Source organism: Lepidochelys kempii, chromosome 6 (genome assembly GCF_965140265.1).
Source record: "Lepidochelys kempii isolate rLepKem1 chromosome 6, rLepKem1.hap2, whole genome shotgun sequence".
NCBI classification, from domain to species: Eukaryota; Metazoa; Chordata; order Testudines; family Cheloniidae; genus Lepidochelys; species Lepidochelys kempii.
This window is the reverse complement of record NC_133261.1, coordinates 3,898,439-3,923,885: the sequence shown is the minus strand read 5'-3', so window position 1 is coordinate 3,923,885 and position 25,447 is coordinate 3,898,439. Positions and strand designations below refer to the sequence as shown.

Sequence of the window (25,447 nt, the reverse complement as noted above, 5' to 3'; positions counted from 1 at the left end):
TCTGTAACTCTGGTAGAAATTTCATCATTTAATTACACAGTAAGAAAGAGCAGGTCAAATTAATCCCCAGGGCACCAAGTACACTGAGGGTAGTTTTGGTTCACTGAATGCATTAATTCAGTGTTGTGTCTCTCTGAGCTCAGGTATTCCCAGTTGCTTCAGGAATCATGTCCCATAGATCAAACATCTCAGTATAAAACTTCCCGAATGCTCCAAAGAGGCAGTTTCTGTCGATGAGGAAACACGAACACATCTCTCTCTGTCTTCTCGGCAGGTACGTGCTATTGTCCTGAATTACCGTCACACACACACACACAGACACCATGGGGATCAGCAGCTATTGAATATCAGACCTCCAGCACCAAAAGCCTCAGCCCCAACTCCGACCCCTTCAGCGAAAGGAGTGAACTGCTGGGTTGGAAAAAAAAGGCAATTAGCTAGTCACTGAAGCCAGGGCTTCCTATGATGACTCTGGGTTTTCTTACACGCTCCAGTAAATGCCAAACAGCTTAATTAGCACAGTGAGGAGCTTTACCCCAAACCGACATGCCAAGCCATAGTGGTCCCCTTGCCCAAAGAGGGTGGAAAGATTGACACTCCTTTACTCTCACCCCTTCTTTAGCTGCGGAATAATCCCTTCAGACTGATTCTCTCCCAGCAGAGTCACAAGTCCCAGTTTTCTGTTTGGAGTAGTGAACAGCAGTGTTTGTGTGGGGGGCATGATTAACCTGCGTGTTATTGTGTTTGCACAGTGTCTGAATTTTATCAAACACCTGGAATGACCAGCTGTGAATATCTGGATCTGTGTACAAAGCCCTTTCCAGAGTGGGTCCTGATGTCCATTGAGAAACTTATCTCCATTTATCTTCACTTACTTCATTACAGAGACGGGACAGGTTTTCCGCACCATCCACCTGACCACATCTATGTAGCAGCCTGATCTCTGTTGAGAGGTGATGGAAGAGGGAAATCACTCAGAGGTGACTGAGTTCATTCTCTCAGGACTGACTAATCGTCCGGAGCTTCAGGTCCCCCTGTTTGCGGTGTTCCTACTGATTTATGGTATCACCCTGGTGGGGAATGGGGGGATGATCTTGTTAATCACAATTGATCCCCAGCTCCACACCCCTATGTACTTTTTCCTCAGGAATTTGTCTTTTTGTGACCTCTGCATTTCCTTGATAATTTCCCCTCCGATGCTGCTGAATTTCTCCGTCCAGAGGAAAAGCATTTCTTTCACTGCCTGCGCTGTGCAAATGTCTTTCTCTATCGTTTTCGCAGATGTTGAGTGCCTCTTGCTGGCTGTGATGGCGTATGACCGTTATGTGGCCATCTGTAACCCGCTGCTCTATACGGTCATCATGTCCAGGCAGCTTTGTAAACAGCTGGTGGTTGGGGTCTACACTGTGGGGGTGGTGGATTCAATGATACACACGTGTTGTACATTTCGGCTGTCATTCTGCAGCTCCAACATCATCAATCATTTCTTCTGTGACGTCCTCCCACTGTTGGCGCTCTCCTGTTCTGACACCCACATCAATGAGATTGTGATGTTTGCTTCCATGAGCTGCATTCAAGTGATCAGCTTTGTGACTGTCCTCCTCTCCTATGTCTATATCATCTCCACCATCCTGCAGATCCGCTCTCCTGAGGGCCGGCACAAACCCTTCTCCACCTGCACTTTCCATTTGAATTCTGTGGTCCTGTATTTTGGCACCCTCTTCTTCATGTATTTACGTCCCACCTCCAGCTATTCCATGGACACAGACAAAGTGACCTCAGTGTTTTACATGCTATTGATCCCCATGTTGAACCCTCTTATCTACAGCCTGAGGAACACGGAGGTGAAGGACGCCCTGAGGAAAGCATTGAATAAACTCCTAACCAATTTTTGAATCTGTTTAGTGGTGGGGAATGGAAATAGATGAATTCAATTCCCAGCCCATTACAAAGTAATTTCGCAGAGCACGTGGGAGTATTGTTCTTTATTGTATCGTTATTATTATTTTTTTTTCTATTCCTACAAGGTCTGCAGGCCCCAACTGAGATCAGTCGACAAAACATGGGAAGCATGACAGGGCCAGCGAGAGAGAATGATTTTATAAGCTGGTGGCTAAGGGGCATCCACCTAGAGGGTGAAATGTTCAACTTCACATCTCAGGACATTGGTTGGCAGTTCCAAAGGTGTTTCTGTGACCCAACCAGTTACACAGAGTTTTAGGAATAAAATTAGGAATAAAATTGCAAAAAGTGTGTGTGTGTGTGTGTGTGTGTGTGTGTGTGGGCTGAGGGAGGATAGCACAAGAACCCATGGACTTCAATTGCAGTAAGGGTAGTTTAGGTTGGACGTTAGGAAACAGATCCCAACAGTGAGGGTGCCTATGCACTGGAATAACTGGCCTCGGAAGTTTGTGGAATCTCCACTTTGGAGATTTTTAAGAGTAGGTTAGAGAAACACCTGTCAGGGATGTTCTAGATAATACTCAGTTCTGCTGTGAGTGCAGGGGACTGGACTAGATGACTTCTCGAGGTCCCTTCCAGTCCTATGATTCTATGATCACACAAGGAGCCCTGCACTGGGAGGAGGGGGGGCGCCAGCCAGAGCACTGGGCAGGGCAATAGACACACATCTGCCAACACTTGATATTCAGCTCCACTGTAACCCCCACCACACGCACACACAGAGTGCCTAATGCACACACACAGAGAAGGCGCAGTACACACACACACAACGCCCACTACAACACACACAGAGTGCCCACTACACACAACACACACAGAGTGCCCACTGCACACCAAACACACACACACACACACAGCCTGACACTGAGCTCAATCAGAATGCGGAATAATCTCTACGGGGAAGCTGGGAGAGCTCCAATATTTCCAACTCGCCTGAACAAAAAGAACCGCAGGGGATTCTGCTGCCCTGGCAGGGAGATAGGACTAGATTTCCAAACCAGTATTTTCCATCGGCAGCTTTTGTGAGGCCACGTTTAGGCTTAAAAAATAGATCAACAGAGCTCTGTCACACAGGGTGGGGAAACATTTCACACCCTGTGCGAGGCAGTTAGCTTCTACTGACCCTCAGTGTCATTCTTCCATTGACCTAGCTGTTGCCCCTTGGGGATGTGGATTAACTACGTCGAAAGAAAAACCCTTCCATCAACGTGGAAATCATCTACACTGTGGTGCTGCTGCACACCGTTGCTGAGACAATGTAATGACCTGAGGATAGACATTCCCTGACTCAGTGGGGGAGTTTTCTCCCTTCCCATTAAAGTGATTTTTCTCTCCTTTTCCATCATTCTTCTCCCTCCCTTGTAAAGTTCTTTCCTTCTTTTGATGGGTAAATAGGTTCAGAAATTTTTACTCTCAGCATAATTCCTTTCTTCCCTTCCCATGAATGTCATTTCAATTAAAGGCCAAAATGCTCTGAAACTGACTTGTTTTCCCATGACTCGGTGGTACCTCTTTGTTTTTCTTCCCTTCACTTACAATGAGTTAAGACAGGTTTCTGAGTAGCAGCCATGTTAGTCTGAATCCGCAAAAAGAAAAGGAGGACTTGTGGCACCTTAGAGACTAACACATTTATTTGAGCATAAGCTTTCGTGAGCTACAGTTCACTTCATCAGATGCATGTAGTGGAAAATACAGTGGGGAGATTTATAAACACAGAGAACATGAAACAATGGGTGTTACCATACACACTGTAACAAGAGTGGTCAGGTAAGTTGAGCTATTACCAGCAGGAGAGCTGTGGGGGGGGGGAAGCCTTTTATAGTGATAATCGAGGTGGGCCATTTCCAGCAGTTGACAAGAACATCTGAGGAACAGTGGAGGGCGGGGGGAATAATCATGGGGAAATAGTTTTACTTTGTGTAATGACCCATCCACTCCCAGTCTTTATTCAAGCCTAAGTTAATTGTATCCAGTTTTCAAATTAATCCCAATTCAGCAGTCTCTCATTGGAGTCTTTTTCTGAAGTTTTTTTTGTTGAAGAATTGCCACTTTTCAGTCTGTAATCGAGTGACCAAAGAGATTGAAGTGTTCTCCGACTGATGCGTAGGAGATGTTTTAGTTGGGGGCTGAAGGGGATGGCTACTGGTGTTCTGTTATTTTCTTTGTTGGGCCTGTCCTGTAGTAGGTAACTTCTGGGTACTCTTCTGGCTCTGTCAATCTGTTTCTTCACTTCAGCAGGTAGGTTCTGTCACAATCCATCCCCCAGTCCAACGGCTGCTTCCTTTATCCCTTCAGATGCAGTGAATCAATGGGCAGAGAGACAGAGAGAGAGAGAGCGCGTGAGAGAGTGCACAGCTCCTTGGGATGTCTCCACCTTCTTTTTAGAATCCTACTCCCCCTTTGAGAAACATTTAAACCTGGTTACCAGAAGACAAAAGGTGTATGTAGAAGGATGTTCCCTGCTGCTTTTTCCTCACCTTTTGAGCTTCCTTTGTTTCCCTTCCTGCTTGGTGACTCTGGTTTGGTTTCCCCAGGAAGAGCCACTGAGTTTGGCTGGGCAGGTCATGAATAGACTTGGTTCCATGTGCCAGTGTGAAAGTGAAGGTCGGTAGACAGGTGTCAGTGTGGGTCACAGGAAGACGCCCAGAGTGCCCTGCGAAGCCGTGGGCTCATGACTGGCAAGGAGCCTGTCTGGGTCTAGGAGTGTGTGATTCCATCCCTTCCGTCCTCTGACAGTCTGTTTCCGGAGCCTCTTTCCTCCCCTGTCTCTGGTTCCCGCCTGAAGGAGGTTTGAAAAGCCACTGTGTGATCTGATCACCTCGCCCGAAGTGACAGAGTATGTGGCACCAGCTCTTCAGCTCTTTGCTGAAGGGGGGCTGTAAGACAGTTGTGGAGGCCCGAAACAAACCTTCCCTGTGTGAGTGGGACGAGTGAAAGATCCGTAGGGATTCTGGGAGCCAGGGGGTCCAAAAGGGATTCCCGCACTCACCAGGTAAAATGCGGGCCGGTGAGTCAAAAAGGATCACCGTCCTCCCAAAAGGCACACACTAGTTCACTTGCAAGTTTCTGGAAAAAATTGGAATTGGTATACCAGGGATAGGGATCATTTAAAATTAAAGGGAAAGTTTTGACCTTGACATGGTTGTGCACCTCAGAAGTGCACTTCTGGCCAATGTCAGTGTGAGGCATATTTCTACTGGCGTGAAGAAACAGAAGGGGGGGAAAACAGCTCCGTGAATCTCAAATGAGGAGTCACAAGGACTCCCAGGAATAACTTACAACATGATTAAAAGAGATAAAAATAAAGTCATTTAACTGTGAACAATTTAGGCAAATTAGCTAAAAAACACTCCTGGTGTGTACAATCTTTGTTTTATAAGTTTAAGATAAATTGGTGTTGTTTTCAAATTGTAAAACCAAAAAATACTTTTGCCAGACAAAAGAAACTAGTGTTGTATTTAGCATTTAATCCTTAAGGTGACTTAATGCTTTACAAGATTTAAAATGTTTTTAAATAAAGACCAGAGTTGTGGTTGCAGCAGGACAGTCAAAGCCAGAAAAATGGAAAAAAAGATTTTAAATCTGTTTTGGTAACTTGTCTATAAAACAAATACAGAAAAATATGGGGAGTAATTCCTCAGTTTTGCCTGCAATCAGCAAGGGTATTTGTAAAAAAAATAATATTTTAAGCAATACTGCCAACAGTGTGTAATCTGCCAGGAACATAGTGTTGGTAAAGCTGTCAAGGTTAGGCAGGCAGCACATCCCCCTTCCTGGGGACCTTTTGTAAATATTCAAATGGATTTTATTTAAATGTCTAAATGTTGTAATTTTAAGTATGTTAGTTTTAGTTCATGTATTTTCCAACTGGGTTGAGGCCTTTCCCTATAAAAAGGCAGAGACCAAAACTGTTGTAAAACTTTGTTTAAGGATTTTGTACCACAATTTGGCATACCTGTGAGTAGCAACAGTGATAGCAACAGTGATAGTGGACCTAATGTTATTGAACAAATTATAAGAAGTTATGTGTAGCTTTACAGATCCAACACAATCTCCACTGCCCCCACCACTCACAGTTTGCTGGGACAGTAAAACATCAAAATGGGATTCTGAAAAATAAACTGGCCAAGATCTGTGCTAAAACAAATTTAAAGTGGCCAAATGCCCTCCCATTAGCATGAATGAATATGAGGGCCACTCCCAACCGAAAGACTGGACTTAGCCCTCGTGAAATTCTAACAGGGCTCCCGATGTGACTACTGGCTGTGCCCCCACTGGCCCTGGCTCAGATGGACAGTCATTTAATGGATGACACAATGCTTAATTATTGTCAGGCACTAACAAAATGTGTTAGGTCTGTTTATATACAGCAGCCATATCACTCGCTGAAACCAGGAGTTTCCAGGAGCTATATAGAGATCCATCAGCAAGGAACTGCCCTGGACCCATGCTGAAAGACCCTTACTGAATCCTGTTAATAATCAACACCTCAGTGAAGTGCCAAGAATTGACTACCTGCCCATGTTTCTCACTGTAATGACTCTCCGACTGATGATCAGTCTATCTTTCCTTCTGGCGTTGTTGCTCCTTCTGGACAGCAGGAGTGAAGGACAAGGTGAAAAGCTGGTACCCTCTCCCTTATCCACTGACAAAACTACTGTGCATTTGGACTTTGCTAGAAGAACCAAACCATTACAGGGTGACGTGCTAGTAACCTCTCCCCTGCATAATGCCAAAGCACAGCTGTTCCAAGAAAGAAGAAGGAACACTCGCTCTGCTGAAACCACCAAAGTCCAGGGATTCCTGACTACAAAAGACATTAAGAATTGGACACGATGGAAAAGACAAAGTATTATTTACTGGAAAGGACGGAGTTGTGGACACTTTGCTTGGGAATGGGGCACTACTTGGTATTTAGGGTTTCTCCTGGGGGTGGCAAAATGCGCCGTTGGGCAAGTAACCTGGGGATGGACTGTCCTCCCTAATTGGCTCCCAGACAATGGATATCCAAAACGCCTTGCTACCACAAGCATGAACCCCACCATCCCTTCCTCCATTATCCTCACCACCACCCCCACAACCTACCCAAATATACACGATACCCTATATTCAAATGAAACCCAATGACCAAAACCTTCACATTTCAGTGATTTATGGAAATTTTGCTCTGAGAAATTATTTTTTAAGGTTCAGGACCATTCATATGAGCGAATGATTGAGTGGAGAACAGATGGGTTGGTGGATATAGAAATATATGATATCACTGCAACTGAGCCCCAGAAGTCAGAAATTAAAATTAATGGGGCTCATAGCTGGACAAAGATGATGGCCATTCCTGGAGTTTGTAGCATAATAGATAGAAAAAGGCCCTTACTGTTATTTAATCACCCAACTAGTAAATAATCAAACAAATACCCAGAAAGTTTGTTCTGCTGCTGAAAAAGATTACCGGTACTGAAAATGTCCCAGTAACCAACCATTGGCCTGTGCCCTATTGTAATATACCCCATCCTAGGCCATTGATGTGATGCCTCTCAGCCTTTTTGGGAAGGTGTTTAGCCAGCAGATGTGGTCTAATACTTCACAAGGGAGAGATGTGTCAGTGTGTTGGGACACCGATGGACTGTAATTCATGCTACACTAGGGACAGTAAAATTCACACCACCCTTATCTACTTTTCAGATTACCTCTATATATCCTAATTGTTCAAAAGGAGCTGCCATTCGGTTGGCACAGCAAAGCACCTGGGTTTCCGCTAGAAAGAAGAGGGACTTGGTTGGCCACCTCTGGGATGGTGCAAATTGTGTAACTGCAATCTGAAATATCCATAAAAGTCAGCAACATGAGGAAAAATTGGGACAGCTGGAAAAAGCCACGGACCTTATTACTGGAGCACAGCTAGCCCAGGTTCAGGCTGGTGTTAGTGAATTATACGTTATATCCACCCTTACTTCAATGACCCAAAACCTGTTAACAGAAATGGTATTAGGTATCACCAATGCTGGAAAGGCATTGCAGTGGGATGTGGCTTGTTCAGAGGTTCAGAATTTTCTGAATGACCAGCTTAAGACCATTCAGAAGGATCTTGAACATCAGGCATGGCCTACTGCCCTTACAAATACCTCAGGAGTTCCATGTAATCTGTGGCTGTGGAGACATACTTGGAGATTTTCTGAATGGAGATGCAAGCATTCACAGTGCTCCTTCCAAGCATACGGGCCACTCTGAGGGGTATGGGCTCCCACCTGCTGAATCCTGCCAGGTCCATGGGGAGGATGCATGTGGGATTGGATAATTCACAGAGACATTTGGGAAGTTGAACTACCTGATTTGGTATGTCCTAAAAAATTAGGTATGCCCAACCGATTTGTAGTCAGTGCTTCTGGAATAACGCCCGAGATTTGGGTAGGGATTGGAAGCTAATGGACACTCTGGCCATTAGAGCCCCCTCAACTTCAGTGTGTATGTAAACTAAAACCAGGAGAAGTTGTCACTGTTCATGACAACATTTGTTGGAAAGGTATGGGACACGGGACTACCCTGACAGGACGCCTACTTTTCCAAACTAATAATAGTTTTGTGCATCTTGAAACCACCACCTTGAATGATGTACATTTTAATCTCACCACAGCTGTAGGCATTCATTGGCCTGCAGATCATTCATTGGCCTGCAGATAAAACTCTGCAATTAGCCCCTTCAGTTCCAGATACCCTTTAACTGGACTGCTTTAGTACCTGACCGATTCCAAAATTTGCTTTCAATCCTACCAGAGTTTCAGAAAATTTCCAAATTACAGGGACAAATTCACATGCTCCAAAATATATAGCAAGCCAAAAAGAATGCCTTTAATACTGCCTATAGAATGTCTACTTTGTGTACCCAGACTAATGTATTGTGTTTTGTGGCTAAAGCTATACAACAATCCCAACCACATCATATTATCCCCATGGGAATGCTGTTGCTTTTACCACTGTTTAGCATAGGGTTATGTTCTTGTTGCTGTAAGAAATGTATTTATCATTGCCTATCCAGCCCTAGACCTGCCAACCTCAGTGCAAGGAAGCAGGTGGCACTAATGATTGTAAATGAAATGTGTGACACAGTTTGGGCAGAAGAACAGGAGGATGAAAAGGAGAAAATTAACCAGCTCATGGATATAGAAGTATAGGCCCAATTTGGTGCCAAAAAGGCACCAAATGGGGGAATGTGAAGGAACATCTAGTAGGCCTAAACTAATAGGCCAAAAACTTTGGTCAAACTAACTGTGCATATGAAGCATAAGAAGAGAGTGAGGAAAATTCCATTAAGGGGCAATTGTAAAAGCACAGCTTAAGAAATGTAACCATAACAGCTAAAAGTTAAAAAAAAAATGTTAAGCGCAAAGAAAACACCAGCCAATAACAGGAAAAGCTTGTTTTGCTAAACTCCAAGTATGGCAAAGCTACAGTTAAAGCTTGCACTACATGCCAAATAAGGGAAATGCTGTTGAAGGAAGTGGTTTAACAAATTGTGGTTTTCAGCAATATAAGCTTCTGTATTTCTGTTTACGCCAGGGCAGCTCCAGCTGACTCTCCCTGTATGCGCATGCATGAAGAAAGGAGCCTCAGGTTTGTTCTGGTCCAAACACAACACGTGGTTAATTTCCCACCACACTGTTTAGAAACAAAATTAAGTAGAACACACATTTCTTTGTTTACGACAGAGAGGTTTGCCAGCCTCAGTTTGGAACATGTATTAATAACACGACACAATGTAATCTTCTAACTTCATAAACATTATCAAAAATATTAACATTTACAATGACAGCAAGACTAGTTTTAGTGAACTCGTAGACTTATTTAGCATATTACAGCTGAGCTCTATGTGCAGATAATATGCATGCAATAGGGATAGTTTTGTGAACTGCAGAACTCAGTAGCATGCTGTGGTCTCCTCCTGAGCTCCTCTGGTCATCATGTGGTCTCCATCAAGCAAAATGAGTGAACCTACCTTTCCTACTTTGGGGAGAAACCTATCAACAGAAGGGCATAAGATACTCTGGTGATTGGCATCCTATAAATAGCTAGATAATTTGGAGTGCCAGGACAATGAGGTGATTCTGAAACCAGGAATGGCAGTGAAGATATCAGCTATGGATGCCAATAATTAGTATTGGTTTCAGGGTAACAGCCATGTTAGTCTGTATTCGCAAAAAGAAAAGGAGTACTTGTGGCACCTTACAGACTAACCAATTTATTTGAGCATGAGCTTTCGTGAGCTACAGCTCACTTCATCGGATGCATACCGTGGAAACTGCAGCACTTGTATCTAACTTTCAGTTCCTTTGGTTCCAAATGTGTTGCTAAGGCTGGTTGAAAATGTTTCTTGAGAAGTCTTTTTTGATGGGAAATTGGATTTTCAGTTCAACTACTTTTTGCATAAAATTATTTTTTTCCCCTGGAAATTATGAGCTTTCCATCAAAAAAGCCAAACTTCCCTCCTCCCTAAACCATGGCTGTGGGACTTTGGTGATGTTCCAGGGCAGTTCAACAAGAGGAGAGACCATCATGCATCATGGGGGATGTAGTCCAGCATGGGAGCCTGGCCTATGGAAGAGATTGGTGGTGTGTGGTGTCTGAGGCACCCCCGTGCTATATCTGAGTCAAAATATTTTAGTGAAAAGATTTTGGTCTCCAGAAGAAATACCCTTTGTGGATCAGCTCTACACAGTACTCGGCTTGAAACTCTGTAACTAACCTGAAACTCTGTAACTCTGGTAGTAATTGCATCATTTTATAACACAGTAGGAAGGAGTGGGACAAATTAATCCCCAGGGCACCAATTACACCAAGGTGGCTTTGGTTCACTGAATGGATTAATTAGGTGTTATGGCTCTCTGAGCTCAGGTATTCTCAGTTGCTTCAGGAATCATGTGCCATAGATCACACATCTCAGTATAAAATTTCCCGAATGCTCCAAACTGGTGATTTCTATCGATGGGGAAATGCCACCACATCTCTCTCTCTCTTCTCAGCAGGTACGTGCTATTCTCCTGAATTACAGTGACACACACACACACTCAGACACCATGGGGATCAGCAGGTATTGAATTCCAGACCTCCAGCATTTAATGCCTCAGCCCCAGCTCCTACCCCTTCAGCAAAAGGAGCAACCTCCTTGGTTGGAAAGAATAGGTAATTACACAGTCACTGAAGGCAGGGCTTCCCATGATGTCGCTGGGTTTTCATACAGGCTCCAGTAAATGCCAAAAAGCTTAATTAGCACAGTAAGCAAGCTTAACCCCAAATGGACATGTCAAGCCACAGAGCTCCCCTTGCCCAAAGAGGGTGGAAAGATTGACACTCCTTTACTCTCAACCTTTCTTTAGCTAAGGAATAATCCCTTCACACTGATTTTCTCACAGCAGAGTCACAAGTCATTGTTTTCTGTTTGGATGAGTAAACAGGAGTGCTTGTGTGGGGGGCACGATTAACCTGAACTGTATTGTATTTGCACAGTGTCTGAATTTTATCAAACACCTGGAATGACCAGCTGTGAACATATGGCTCTGTGGACTAAGCCCTTCCCTGAGAGGGTACTGATGTCCATTAAGAAACTGATCTCCATTTATCTTCACTTATTTCATTACAGAGAAGGGGCAGGTCTTCCGCACCATTCATCTGCCCACATCTCTGAAGCAGCCTGATCTCTGTTGAGAGGTGATGGAAAAGGAAAATCACTCAGATGTGACTGAGTTCATTCTCTCAGGACTGACAGATCGTCCAGAGCTGCAGGTTCCCCTATTTGTGGTGTTCCTACTGATTTATGGTATCACCCTAGTGGGGAATGGGGGGATGATCTTGATAATCACGACTGACCCCCAACTCCACACTCCAATGTACTTTTTCCTCAGGAATTTGTCTTTCTGTGACCTCTGCATTTCCTTTATAATTTCCCCTAAGATGCTGCTGAATTTCTTAGCCGAGAGGAAAAGCATTTCTTATACTTCCTGCGCTGTGCAAATGTCTCTCTCTATCGTTTTCGCAGATGTTGAGTGCCTCTTGCTGGCTGTGATGGCGTATGACCGTTATGTGGCCATCTGTAACCCACTGCTCTATACGGTCATCATGTCCAGGCAGCTTTGTAACCAGCTGGTGGTTGGGGTGTACTCTGTGGGAATTGTGGATTCAATGATATACACGTGTTGTACATTTCGGCTGTCATTCTGCAGCTCCAACATCATCAATCATTTCTTCTGTGACATCCCCCCGCTGCTGGCGCTCTCCTGTTCTGACACCCACATCAATGAGATTATGATGTTTGCTTTCACGTTGTGCTTTACAGTGAGCATCTTTGTGACCATCCTCCTCTCCTATGTCTATATCACCTCCACTATCCTGCAGATCCGCTCCGCCGAGGGCCGGCGCAAAGCCTTCTCCACCTGCTCTTTCCACTTGACCTCTGTGGTCCTGTTTTATGGCACCCAACTCTTCATGTATTTACGTCCCACCTCCAGCTTTTCAATGGACACGGACAAAATAGTCTCAGTGTTTTACACATTGGTGATCCCCATGTTGAACCCCCTCATCTACAGCCTGAGGAATACGGAGGTGAAGGACTCCGTGAGGAGAGCAATGAATAAACTGCTAACCAATTCTTGAATCTCTGTAACTCAGTCCTGGTTTAGTGATGGGGAGTGGAAACAGGTAAATTCAATTCCCATCCCATTACAATGTAATTTCGCAGAACCTGTGGGCGTATTGTTCATTATTATATTGTTATTATTATTAATTTGTTTGTATTCCAACAAGGCCTCTAGGCCCCAACTAAAATCAGGGCTTTGTTAGGCTATTACCCCATCAAAATTCCAGGAGGCATCTGTTGCAGATGTGTGAATATTTGTGACGGGCTTCTGTAGAACTGATCAATGAAATTGTTTTTAATTGTTCATTTTATTAATATAACTTCAAAAATAAAGTTTTATGAATGCAACTACATTCATTCATAAAACCAGATACCCCAATAACTGGCTAATTGAGTTTCACTTTCAATCCAATTGCTGCTTATATCACTGAAACTTACACTGTTTCAACATTGTAACGTCTTCTAACTGTTTGCCATTCCTTACACTTGTCCATATTGTAACACAAACTCCATTTTAACTTGTCCCAAACTCCATTTTAAAATGCTCACTCTCTTTTGTAAAAGTTTGCTGCAACCTTCATTTTTGCAAAACCCTGCTGTAATCTTATTAGTGTAGTTTAGATGTGTGAATGATGGATATATGTATGGATGATGGAATCAACCTCCAGCCCCAGACTGTCCTGATGAAATAAAGTGTAAACGCCAATGGCTGAAGATGCAGACAACAGCCCTGACAAAGCAAGAAGAGTCCACCCTCAAAAGAAAAGAACAAAAGTAAAATTGAAGAAACATCAAATCCAGTTCCTAGGCTGAAAGTCATGTCTGCAACTGACGGGTGATCAATCAAACCGAACCCAGAGGCAGCGTGACAGAACAAGACCTATAGATTCTGGATTAAAACTAAAGCCTACAAAAAGGATGGGTGAGATGGATCACTTTGGAGGGTAACATTCTGCTGCCAACATGGAAGGGCATTGGTGCATGCCCAACAGAGCCCCAGTTCTTCCTTGTGCCTGGCTTTCCTGGCCAGTTAGCCATCACAAGCTACAAACCCAGGCCACGAAATCAAGTTACATTCAGGACTGGTAACTAACTAGCAGCTGCAGAACATTTGATGTGTGTGTGTGTAAATATATATACATAGGTATTAGATATTATTTATTGGTCAGAAATCAAATTGTGTTATAATAAAAATGGCATCTTGTCTTGTCCCCTGAAAGGATCCGGGATAGTTTTCTGCTTTGTAGTGGGTTTGGTTCTGATATGCAGTTGCAAGTATGAAGTGTGTGGTTTCCATGGCTGAACCAAAGGGAGTTTTGCATCTTTCACCCTCCTGATATTCTGCAGCCCTTTATGTCCTCTGTGGGGTTCTTGTGTAGATTTTTGCCAGGATTGTGTCCATTCTTGTGGAGGAGAAAGGTGAGTTCCATCAAAATGGCCTTTATTTTAAGTTAAGGGAGCAACAAAGCAAGTAAGAACAAGGGTAACATATCCAAAAGAGAACATGTGGTTTGTGTGTCCACTGTGAGAATCTGCACTGAACTGAATATAAAATTATATGAAAAGGGTGAGTTTTCTCTAGCACATAAATTAAAGAGAAAGAAAAAGTCATATCAGAGACTAGTTGTTTATACCACATCAGCAGGTTAGCTATGATGTCTTACTCTTAGTTCTGCACGTAAGTCCTATGGACTCTGAAGAATAGGGATTCCTGGAACTGTACAGCTCGGGTTACGGAGAGTGAGAAATGGCTAGAGCTGGGCCAATAGTTGATTTTTGAGTTCATGGGTGGTTACAAAAAATTGAAAAACAAATTCACTTCAACCTGAACCAAATCTGAAAATTCCTCAAATGTTTGGCAAATTGAAAACATTGATGGAAATGTCCTGTGGGGTGGAAGGAACTATTTAGCATGACCAGAAATGGAACATTTCCTTTCCTTCCTGGATACTTTTTGATGTAAATACAAAGACAATGTAGGGCCACACTGACAAAATGAATGGGAATGGAAGAGACGGTAAAGGTGCTGCTTCCCCTGTAGACTTTAAATGAGTGATTAGATCACTCCTGTGGGAAGTGGGAGATCCCGGTCCATCCCCCCTCTGTCTGATGGGGAGAAACAATTTGAAAGTGGGTCTCCCACATTTCTGGACAGGATCCTGGTGACTGGGCTATGATCTGTTCTGCATCGTTCTCAGGACTGGTCTATGCTACGTGTGTAAATTGATCTAAGTTATGCTGCTTCAAGTTGACTAATTTAGTCTGACTTACAGCGGTGTCCACACCTTGCTATGTCAACCGGAGAGTTGTGTAACTGAAGTAGTGTAACACAGATCATCTGACAATGTTAGTGTAGATCATCCCTGAGGAAGATCCATGATGGAACATAGTATTGGGGGGGGGGGGTGGAGTACACACTTCAACAGGTGAGCGCTCTCCTATTGACTTAGCATGTCTTCCCCAGACCTGCTCAATCAACACCATTTCATCTATTGCAGTAGTCCCGATTGAGCCAGTTGTGTAGATATGGCCTCTGGCTCTCCTGTTGAAACTGTTGCATTGTGGATAAAACACAGGAAGAATCACAGGGCCAGAAAGAGAGAATGACTCTACAGACAAGTAGTTTGGGGCACCGACGTGCTCAACTTCATGTCTCTGTTCCAATGTTTTTTTTAATTAGTTTTCCACCTTAGAACAACTTTGAAAGGAGAGATTGAGAGCAACCCAGACTGGAATAGTACATCACTCAGGGGCTGGGATGCTTTCTGGAAATACAGGAAAACCAAGTGTATATTTTTGCCCAGCACTGGACAGAAGGGGGAATTGAACCTGGATCTCCCACCTCATAGGTGAACAGCCTAACTATTGAGCTAAAAATTACAAAGAGAGGGAGCATCACCACCTCCTACCAGTGGCTGCTTTGCGACCGGCACCTAAATCCTCCTCCCCCACAAACATTGTTTTGGGACAAGGCTATTAGGAGACTTTCTAACACATTTGTGAATAGTTTCAGGTCAACCCCAACAGCATTGTTTTTCACAATAAATTATTCATAAATCTAATAGTGAAAAGTGCAAGGTCATGCATTTAGGGATTAATAACAAGAATTTTTGTTATAAACTGGGGACAAATCACTTGGAAGAAACAGAAAAGGAAAAGGACCTCGTAGCATTGGTTCAACGCAGAATGACTATGAGCCCACAAGGTGATATGGCTGTGAAAAAAGCTAATGCGGTCTTGGGATGCATCAGGCGAGGTATTTCCAGTAGAGATACGGAGGTGTTAGTGCCGTTATACAAGGTACTGGTGAGACCTCCTCTGGAGTATTGTGTGCAGTTCTGGTCTCCCATGTTTAAGAAAGATGAATTCAAACTGGAACAGGTACAGAGAAATGCTACTAGGATGATCCGAGGAATGGAAAACATGTCTTATGAAAGAAGACTCAAGGAGCTTGGCTTGTTTAGCCAAACCAAAAGAAGGCTGAGGGGAGATTTGATTGCTCTCTGTAAATATATCAGAGGGATAAATACCACAGAGGGAGAAGAACTCTTTAAGCTCACTACCAATGTGGACACAAGATCAAATAGATAAAAACTAGCATCAGGAAGTTTAGACTTGAAATTAGACGGACGTTTCTAACCATCAGAGGAGTGAAGTTCTGGAATATCCTTCGAGGGGAAGCAGTGGGTGCAAAAGACATATCTGGCTTTAAGACTAAGCTTGATAAGTTTATGGAAGGGATGATATGATAGGCTAGCCTAATTTTGGCAATTAATTGATCTTCAACTCTTAGTGGTAAATATGCCCAATGGCCTGTGATGGGATGTTAGATTGGGTGGGATCTGAGTTAGTACAAAGAATTCTTTCCTGGGTGCCTGGCTGATGAGTCTTGCCCACTTGCTCAGGGTTTACCTGATCACCATATTTGGGGTCGGGAAGGAATTTTCCTCCAGGACAGATTGTCAGAGGCCCTGGGGGGTTTTCACCTTCCTCTGCAGCGTGGGGCCTGGGTCACTTGCTGGAGGATTCTCTTCACCTCGAAGACTTTCAACCGTGATTTGAGGATTTCAATAGCTCAGACAGAGGTTAGAGGTTTGTTACAGGAGCGGGTGGGTGAGATTCTTTGGCCTGTGTTGTACAGGAGGTGAGACTAGACATTGATAATGGTCCTTTCTGACCTGAAAGTCTATGATTCTATGATTAGTTCGGAAAAAAATCACCCATTTCTAGATACTTTCATGTCCCAACGCTGGGAATTTCCTTTAAGAGACTCTTGGAGAAGTGACCAGCACATGAAGTGGAATACAGTCATCTAAGTTACAGCGCAGGCAGGATGCTGTGGTCAAGCTCATGTGGGAGGAAACTGACATGCTCCGCTGTATGGTGGATCTAATGCGGGAAAGGCAGCAAGACCACAGACTGCTGCTGCAGCCCCTGAATAACAGCCCTCCCTCCTCCGCAAGTTCCATAGCCTCCACACCCAGATGCCCAAGAACACGAGGGGAGGGGGAGGCTACAGGGACCCACACAGTCAACCCCAGAGGATTGCACAAGCAGCAGAAAAATGGCATATCCTAAATGCTGATTTGGTTTCTGTACTTGTCCTTCCCTCCTCCTCCACCCCCCTAACCCAATACCTCCCTCCCCCATCTAGCTTCTGATTTCTCTCAATGTTTTGTTCAACAAATAATGAAGAAAGGTTTTTAAACAATTGTGACTATATTTCCTTTCATATATATAGAGGGGGTGGGTAACTTTAAGAGAAACAGACACAACTCTCACACCGTACCCTGGCCAGACATGAAACTGGCTTTCAAAGCTTCTCTGATGTGCAGCATACCCTGCTGAGCTCTTCTAATCGCCCTGGTGTCTGGCTGTGCAAAACTGGCCACCAGGCAAGTTGCCTCAACCTCCCACCCTGCCATAAATGTCTCCCACTTACTCTCATAGATATTGTGGAGCACACCACAAGCAGCAATTACAATTGGAATATTGGGGGTGCTGATATCTAACCGAGTCAGTAAACTGCACCAGCATGCTTTCAAATGTCAAAACGCACATTCTGCCACCATTCTGCACTTGCTCAGTCTGTAGTTGAACAGCTCCTGACTACTGTCCAGGCTGCCTGTGTACAGCTTCATGAGCCATGGCATTAAGGGGTAGGCTGGGTCCCCGAGGATAACTATGGGCATTTCAACATCCCCAACAGTAATTTTTTGGTATGGGAAGTAAGTTACTTCCTGCAGCTGTTCAAACAGACCAGAGTTCCTGAAGATGCAAGTGTCGTGCACCTTTCCCGGTCATCCCACGTTGATGTCATTGATGCTTGCAGCACCATGGAATAGAACCCCTTTAGGTTTATGTACTGGCCGCCCCAGTGTTCCGGGGCCAAGATAGGGATATGAGGTCCATCTATCACCCCACCGCAGTTAGGAAACCCCAGCACATTAAAGCCATCCACAATGGTCTGCACATTTCCCAAAGTCACTACCCTTGATAGCAGCTGGTCAATGATTGTGTTGGCTACTTGCAGCACAGCAGGCCCCACAGTGGATTTCCCCACTCCAAACTCATTCCCGACTGACCTGTAGCAATCAGGCATTGCAAGCTTCCACAAGGCTATGGCCACTCACTTCTCAACTGTGAGGGCTGCTCTCATTTTGGTGTCTTTGCACTCAGGACAGGGGACAGCAAGTCACAAAGTTCCATGAAAGTGGCCCTACGCATATGAAATATTCTCAGCCACTGGGAATCATCCCATACCTGCAACACCTTGTGTTCCCACAGTCTGTAGTTGTTTCCCGGGCCCAGAATCAATGTTCCACAGCATGAACCTGGCCCAAAACTACCACAATCTCCCAATCACCACATGCCGTGCCGTCTGTGTCCATGTTCTCGTCCTCATCAATATAGTAATTACGCTGTCATTGCTTCCTCACGCGGTTTTGCAGGTACTGCACATACCGCTGGATAATGCGCGAGGTATTTACAATGGTCAAAACTGCAGCGGAGATCTGATCGGGCTCCATGGCTATGGCGCCTGCATGGATAATCCTGAAAAAAGGGCGTGAAACGTAGTAGAGCAGAATGGCAGCAGAAGCTGTGCTGTTCAGTTCACGGTAGCCAAAGAACGGCGGAAAATGGTTGTCTTCTGTAGCTTTCACGGATGTGGGAGCCCAGGACAGACCACATGGAGAAGCTCGGAAGCGTGGCAATAGCGGGAGAGCAGAGTTGGCAGTGGAAGCTGTGTTGCTTGGTTCACGATGGTAGAGAAGAGTTGGCAGCAGAAGCGTTTGATGAGGAAGAGAAAGAGTAGATAGTAAAGATTACATAGGAAAATGAGAGATGGATTCATAGTAGCAAGAGAGCAGCGGTGCACTGCCTGCTGAAAGTAGAATGGCGTCTGCATGCCAAGAAGGCGTGAAACAATTGTCTGCCATAGCTTTCAGACAGCACACACCCAGAAACACCCGCGAGAATGTTTTTGCCCCATCATGACCTGGGAGCTTAACCCAGTATTCCAGTGGGCGGCGGGGACTGTGGGAACTGTGGGATAGCTACCCACAGTACACCGCTCCGACATTCTATGCTAGCCTGGGTACTGTGGACTCAATCCACTGAATTCACGCTCTTTGGCGGGGACACAGAAGACCGAATGTATAAAATAGCTTCAGAAAATTCGAATAGAATAATTTTGAAATAATTTCATACTTTAGACATACCTTTAGTTAACAGAGACTTTCCCAGTGCCCAGTGTTCAGCCTTTCTGGTCAGTCTGCAACTTCAGCAGTTCTAGCTTCTTCTGGTCTTCAATCTTACTTATTTTTCTTATTTTTCCATCCCTATTTCCCTTACCTGAAAGAAGCAAACAAAAAATAACAAACCAGTAACCACTTTGTCTGTTCTTCACCCACCACACTCAAAACTCACTTAAAATCACTACCAATGTCTCAAAGCAATCAGCTGTGCACAGATCCTGCTCCACGAAAGCTTACATACTCTTGTGGGTGGAAACCCCTTCCCCCAGAAGAGAGATGGAGTGCAATGTCACACTCTGTTTCACAGACTATAAATTATAGGAAACAAATAAAATAAACAGAAGAATCGGGAGGGAGCTGACATGTTGAGAGATACTTTGGAGCAGCATCTGTAGAGATGCTGCAGAGATTTTCTGTGTTAATCACCAGTTTGGGGAGTATCCTCCTTTTTGCAGCCTGCCCTGACCTTGGCATTTTTACTGACGACTGACCCAGGTACTTCCGGGTCACAGGAGGCAGAGAAGCCAGGAGGAGGAGTCATGAGCATGACTTCCAGATGAAGAAGGGGCACAGTGTTTCCTGGGCACAGATCTGGAGTGACAAACTTCAGAGTTTCTGAACAGAAAGAAGGGGGTACTAACATGCCCTGGAGCACTGATAATACCATCCAAGCCCACACACCTGTGCGGGGTAATTTCCGCTACCATAGTGAAGAAGGGAAGAGTCATCACTGGGCCAACCAGGGATCCCCTTGGTGGGAGGTGATGACCACAGTGTCCTTGTGCATCTGCAGCCATGCATCAGTGCATGGGCCCATCCCTGTGGTAGCCTCATGCTTTCATGCCAATCGAACACTCCTGCCTCTCGGAGAAGTGGATTAACTACATCGATGGAAAAAACCCTTCCATCAATGTGGGATGCATCTACACTACGGCACTGCTGCACATCATAGCTGTGTCAATGTAAAGGCCTTAGTATAGACATTCCCTGACTCAGTGTGGGATATTTCCCCCTTCCTATTAAAGCTATTTTTCTATCCTTTTCCTGTCACTCTTCTCCCTCCCTTGATAAAGCTCTTTCCTTCTTTCGATCGGTAAATATGTTCAGAAAAGTTAAAATTTCTCTTCTCAGAATAATTCCTTCCTTTCCCTCCCATGAACAGCGTAATTCTTTCATTAACCGAGTTACTGCCTCTCGGAGACATGGATTAACTACATTGAAGGAAAAACCCTTCCATCAGTGTGGAAAGCATCTACACTCTGGCTCTCCTGCACACCATATGTAAGCCAAGTAATGGCTTTAGTATAGACATTCTCTGAATCGATGGGCGAGTTTACCCTGTCCTATCAAAGCTATTTTTCTCTCCTCTTCCAGTTACTCTTCTTCCTCCCTTGGTAAAGCTCTTTCCTTCTTCTGTTAAGTAAATATGTTCAGAAACATTGAATATTTCTCCTCTAAGGATAATTCCTTCCTTCCCCTCCCATGGATGGCTCACTGTCATTTCAATTAAAGGCTGCAATGCTCTGAAACTGACTTGTTTGCCTATCACTTCCTTGTACCTCTTTGTTTTTCCTCCCTTCGCTTAAAATGAGTTGAGTACATGCTCAGAACCCTAAAATCAGACATACAGTCAAATCTTTCCCTGTTTGCTAGCCACAGCAACATTATCCTTCATACTTCTGGAACTGCTTCCTTGCATGGCAGAGGTTAAATTTGGCTTTGATGACTTTGATATTTACTCCCTGGAGCATCTTTGCTCCCAGGACAACAGGTATGCACAGCAAAGGCAATTAATGTTGTTGTTGTATCTTTCCCTGTGGAAATGGAAAACAAAGAGCCAGAGCATCAGTTGGCCTGAATCACTGTCTCTCCCATGAGGTCTTTTTAATATGATACAAAACTGAGTTAAACATATTCCACTTTATTTGTTGGTCACCTCTCCAAATGTCTCTTTAAGTAATTTCCCAGCACTGGGACACAAAGGTGTCTATAGATGGGTGAATTTCTTCTGGACTAATCATTTATTGTCAAAAACAATACCTTTTGGATTGACCTGAAACTATTCACAAATGTGTTACAAATACTCCTAATAGCTTTGTCCCAAAACAATGTGTGTGAGCGGGGGTAGGATTTAGGTATTGGTCGCAACGCAGCCACCGTAGGAAGCGGTGGTGGTCCTTCCCAATGTAATTTTTAGCCCAATAGTTGGGGTGGTCACCTTTGAGGTGGGAGATTCAGGTTCCTTTTCCCCTTCTGTCCAGTGCTGGGCAAGCTTTGTGTGACATTGCACTCTATATGCTTTATGAAAATATGCTCATGAATGTGACGTAACTGATATATGCTTTATGCTAAGTGTCCCATGTAATATATCATTATAAAGGTTATAATCTATTAAGTGTGTTCATCCTGTTTGTTCACATGGATTATTTTTATATCTGGAATTAGGAGAATAAGGTATACATTTGTATTACTGAAGTAGACATTTTAAGTGGAGGCCATTAAGGGTGCTTCAGAATCAATGAACTGTGAATGGCTCTGTTTACCTGCAAGCCTTCCTGTGTACCTGTGGGCCAACCCAAGAAGAATGGAGACTGGGGTCTTACAGTGACATGTGACCATGTCACCTGATACTGAAATCCATCTTGAAGCTTGTACTTTTCCAGAGTGGGGTGGGATTCCAAAAAAGGATTCCTGCCTTAGGGAAGTTCTATTCAACTGTGGAAGGCAAACAATGAGTATCTTCAGCTGGCTTCCCCACCCCACGGAGATACCTGCAAGCACCTAGAAACAAAAGGACTGTAACCACAGGAATGGGTGAGAACAGGCTGGACCCAAGTCAGAAAAGGCATCTGACCTGAGAATGATTTTACCTCAAGTAACAACTGGGATAAGAAGTTAACATTTGTAACTGTTTTTTGAGTGTATTAAGCTTATCCTTGCATGTTTTGTTTTATTTTGCTTTGTGACTTATTTTGTTCTCTCTGTTATTTCTTAAAACCTCTTAAATCTACCGTTTATACTTAATAAATCACTTTTGTTTATTTATAAACTCAGTGCAAGTATTTGTTACCTGGGGGGGCAAACAGCTGTACATATCTCTCTTACAGTGATATAGAGGGCAAACATTTGTCATTTTACCCTGTATAACCTTTATACAGAGTAAAATGGATTCGTTTGGGGTTTAGATCCCATTGGGAGCTGGGTGTCTGTGTGCTGGAGCCAGGTATCCTGCTGAACTGGTTTCAGTCTAGATCTGAAGTTTTGGGGGTGTGGCCCACACCCTCAGTCTGTGTTGCAGCAGGCTAGCATGCCTGGCTCAAAAACTCAGGGTTCTGGGGGACCAGGCTGTAAGGGAAAATGGGCTCATAGGTAATTTCAGCACATGAGGTGACAGTCCCAATGAGGGTCTCTGTGACCAAATCTGTCACACTCTGGACTTGGATTTCCTTCATTTCCAGAAAGCATCCCAGCCCCTGAGCTCTTGGTGCTATTCCAGTCTGGGCTGCTCTCACCTTTCAAAGTTGTTCAGCTGTGGATAACTAATTAAATAACCCTTGGAAAAGAGACTTGAAATTGAGCATCTCACACTCTAGGTGGATGCCCCTAGCACCAGCTTATAAAATCATTCTCTCTTTCTGGCCCTGTGAGTCTCCCTGTGTTCTGTTCACTGATTTCAGCTGTGGTCTGCGGACCTTGTTGGAATATAAACAAATTAAGAATAATAACAATATCATAATGAACAATACTACCACGGGTTCTGCAAAATTATATTACAATTGTCTGTGAATTGAATTCACCTGTTTCCACTCCCCATCACTAAACCAGTACACAGTTAAACAGATTCAAGATTTGGTGAGGAGTTTGTTCATTGCTCTCCTCAGGGCGTCCTTCACCTCCGTGTTTCTCAGGCTGTAGATGAGGGGGTTCAACATGGGGATCACCAGCATGTAAAACACTGAGGCAACTTTGTCTGTGTCCATTGAATAGCTGGAGGTGGGACGTAAATATATGAAGAGGAGGGTGCCAAAATACAGGGCCACAGAGGTCAAGTGGAAAGTGCAGGTGGAGAAAGCTTTGTGTCGACCCTCAGCGGAGTGGATCTTCAGGATGGTGGAGATGATATAGATAAAGGAGAGGAGGACAGTCAGAAAGCTGATCAGTTGAATGCAGCATGTAACAGCAAAGACCAAAATCTTATTGATGTGGGTATCAGAACAGGAGAGCACCAACAATGGTGGGATGTCACAGAAGAAATGATTGATGATGTTGGAGCTGCAGAATGACAGCCGAAATGTACAACACGTGTGTATCATTGAATTCACCACCCCCAGAGCATACACCCCAGCCACCAGCTGATTACAAAGCTGCCTGGACATGGTGACCGCGTAGAGCAGCGGGTTACAGATGGCCACATAACGGTCATACGCCATCACAGCCAGCGAGAGGCACTCAGCATCTGCAAAAACGATAGAGAGATACAGTTGCACAGCACAGGCAGTGTAAGAAATGTTTTTACTCTCAGCTAAGAAATTCAACAGCATCTTAGGGGAAATTATCAAGGAAAGGCAGAGGTCACAGAAGGACAAATTCCTGAAGAAAATGTACATGGGGGTGTGGAGTCGGGGATCAATCATGATTAACAAGATCATCCCCCCATTCCCCAGCAGGGTGACACCATAAATCAGTAGGAATACCACAAAGAGGGGGACCTGCAGCTCCGGACGATCTGTCAATCCTGAGAGAATGAACTCAGTCACATCCGAGTGATTTCCCTCTTCCATCTCCTCTGAACAGAGATCTGGCAGCTACAGAGATGGGGTTACGTGGATGGTGAGAAAAACCTGTCCCTTCTCTGTAATGAGGTAAGTGAAGATAAATGGAGAACAGTTTCTTAATGGACATCAGTACCCGCTCAGGGAAGGGCTTTGTCCATAGAGCCAGGTGTTCACAGAGGGTCATTCCAGATGTTCGATAAAATGCACATGCTGTGCATATACAATGACACGCAGGTTAATCATGTCCCCCACACAAATACTCCTGTTCACTCATCGGAACAGAAAACAGAGACCTGTGACTCTGCTGTTGGAGAATCAGTCTGAAGAGATTATTCCTTAGCTAAAGAAGGGGTGAGAGTAAAGGAGTGTCAATCTTTCCACCCTCTTTGGGCAAGGGGAGCTCTGTGGCTTAGCATGTCAATTTGGGTTAAAGTTGCCTACTGTGCTAGTTAATCTTTTTGGTATTTACTTGAGCCTGTATGAAAACCTAGAGTTATCATGGGAAGCCCTGGCTTCAGTGACTAGGTAATTGCCTATTTTTTTCCAACCAAGGAGGTTCCTCCTTTAGCTGGAGGGGTCGGAGTTGGGGCTGAGGCATTCGGTGCTGGAGGTCTGGAATTCAATAGCTGCTGAACCCCATGGTGTTTGCGTGTTTGTGTCTGTGACTCTAATTCTGGACAATAGCACGTACCTGCTGAGAAGAGAGAGAGAGATGTGGTGGAATTTCCCCATTGATAGAAACTGTCAATTTGGAGCATCAGGAAGTTTTACACTGAGATGTGTGATCTATGGGACATGATTCTCGAAGCAACTGGGAATACCTGAGCTCAGAGAGCCAAAACACATAATTAATGAATTCAGTAAACCAAAGCCATCCTCGGTGTAATTGGTGCCCTGGGGATTAATTTGACCTACTCTTTCTTACTGTGTTATTAAATGACGCAATATCTACCAGAGTTACAGAGTATCAGGTTTGGGGTATATTTCATCCTGCTGTTTTCAGTGCAAGCTGGGTACTGCGTAGAGCTGATCCATAAAGGATTTTTTTTTTCTGGAGACCAAAATCTTTTTACTAAAAACTTAATATTTCAACTCAGATATACCATGGGGTGCCTCAGATATCACACACCACCAATCTCTTGCATGGGCCAGGCTCCCATGCTGGACTACATCCCCCATGATGCATGATGGTCTCTCCTCTTGCTGAACGGCCCTGGAAGATCATCAGAGTCCCACAGCCATGGTTTAGGGAGGAGGGAAGTTTGGCTTTTTAGATGGAAAGCTGATCATTTCCAGGGAAAAAAATAATTTCATGGAAAAAATAGTTG

General features: G+C 44.2%; 3 protein-coding genes across 3 annotated transcripts; 2 read left to right on the top strand and 1 right to left on the bottom strand.

The window, feature by feature from the left end:
• Positions 1 to 956: 956 nt before the first annotated feature.
• On the top strand, positions 957 to 1,895 carry LOC140913753 (olfactory receptor 5AR1-like). Its single transcript, XM_073350553.1, has one exon. The coding sequence runs from the start codon at positions 957 to 959 to the stop codon at positions 1,893 to 1,895; it is 939 nt and encodes a 312-aa protein (XP_073206654.1).
• Positions 1,896 to 11,664: 9,769 nt separating this feature from the next.
• Positions 11,665 to 12,679, top strand: LOC140913752 (olfactory receptor 5AR1-like). The gene has a single exon (XM_073350552.1). The coding sequence runs from the start codon at positions 11,665 to 11,667 to the stop codon at positions 12,601 to 12,603; it is 939 nt and encodes a 312-aa protein (XP_073206653.1). The 3' UTR covers positions 12,604 to 12,679.
• A 10,507-nt stretch (positions 12,680 to 23,186) lies between these two features.
• Positions 23,187 to 24,125, bottom strand: LOC140913751 (olfactory receptor 5AR1-like). Its single transcript, XM_073350550.1, has one exon. It carries the CDS (start codon positions 24,123 to 24,125, stop codon positions 23,187 to 23,189), a length of 939 nt encoding a protein of 312 aa, XP_073206651.1.
• Positions 24,126 to 25,447: the final 1,322 nt, after the last annotated feature.

Excerpts from the sequence above, each read along its gene's own strand:
- LOC140913752 (XM_073350552.1), top strand. The coding sequence starts at position 11,665 with ATGGAAAAGGAAAATCACTCAGATGTGACTGAGTTCATTCTCTCAGGA.
- LOC140913753 (XM_073350553.1), top strand. The coding sequence starts at position 957 with ATGGAAGAGGGAAATCACTCAGAGGTGACTGAGTTCATTCTCTCAGGA.
- LOC140913751 (XM_073350550.1), bottom strand. The coding sequence starts at position 24,125 with ATGGAAGAGGGAAATCACTCGGATGTGACTGAGTTCATTCTCTCAGGA.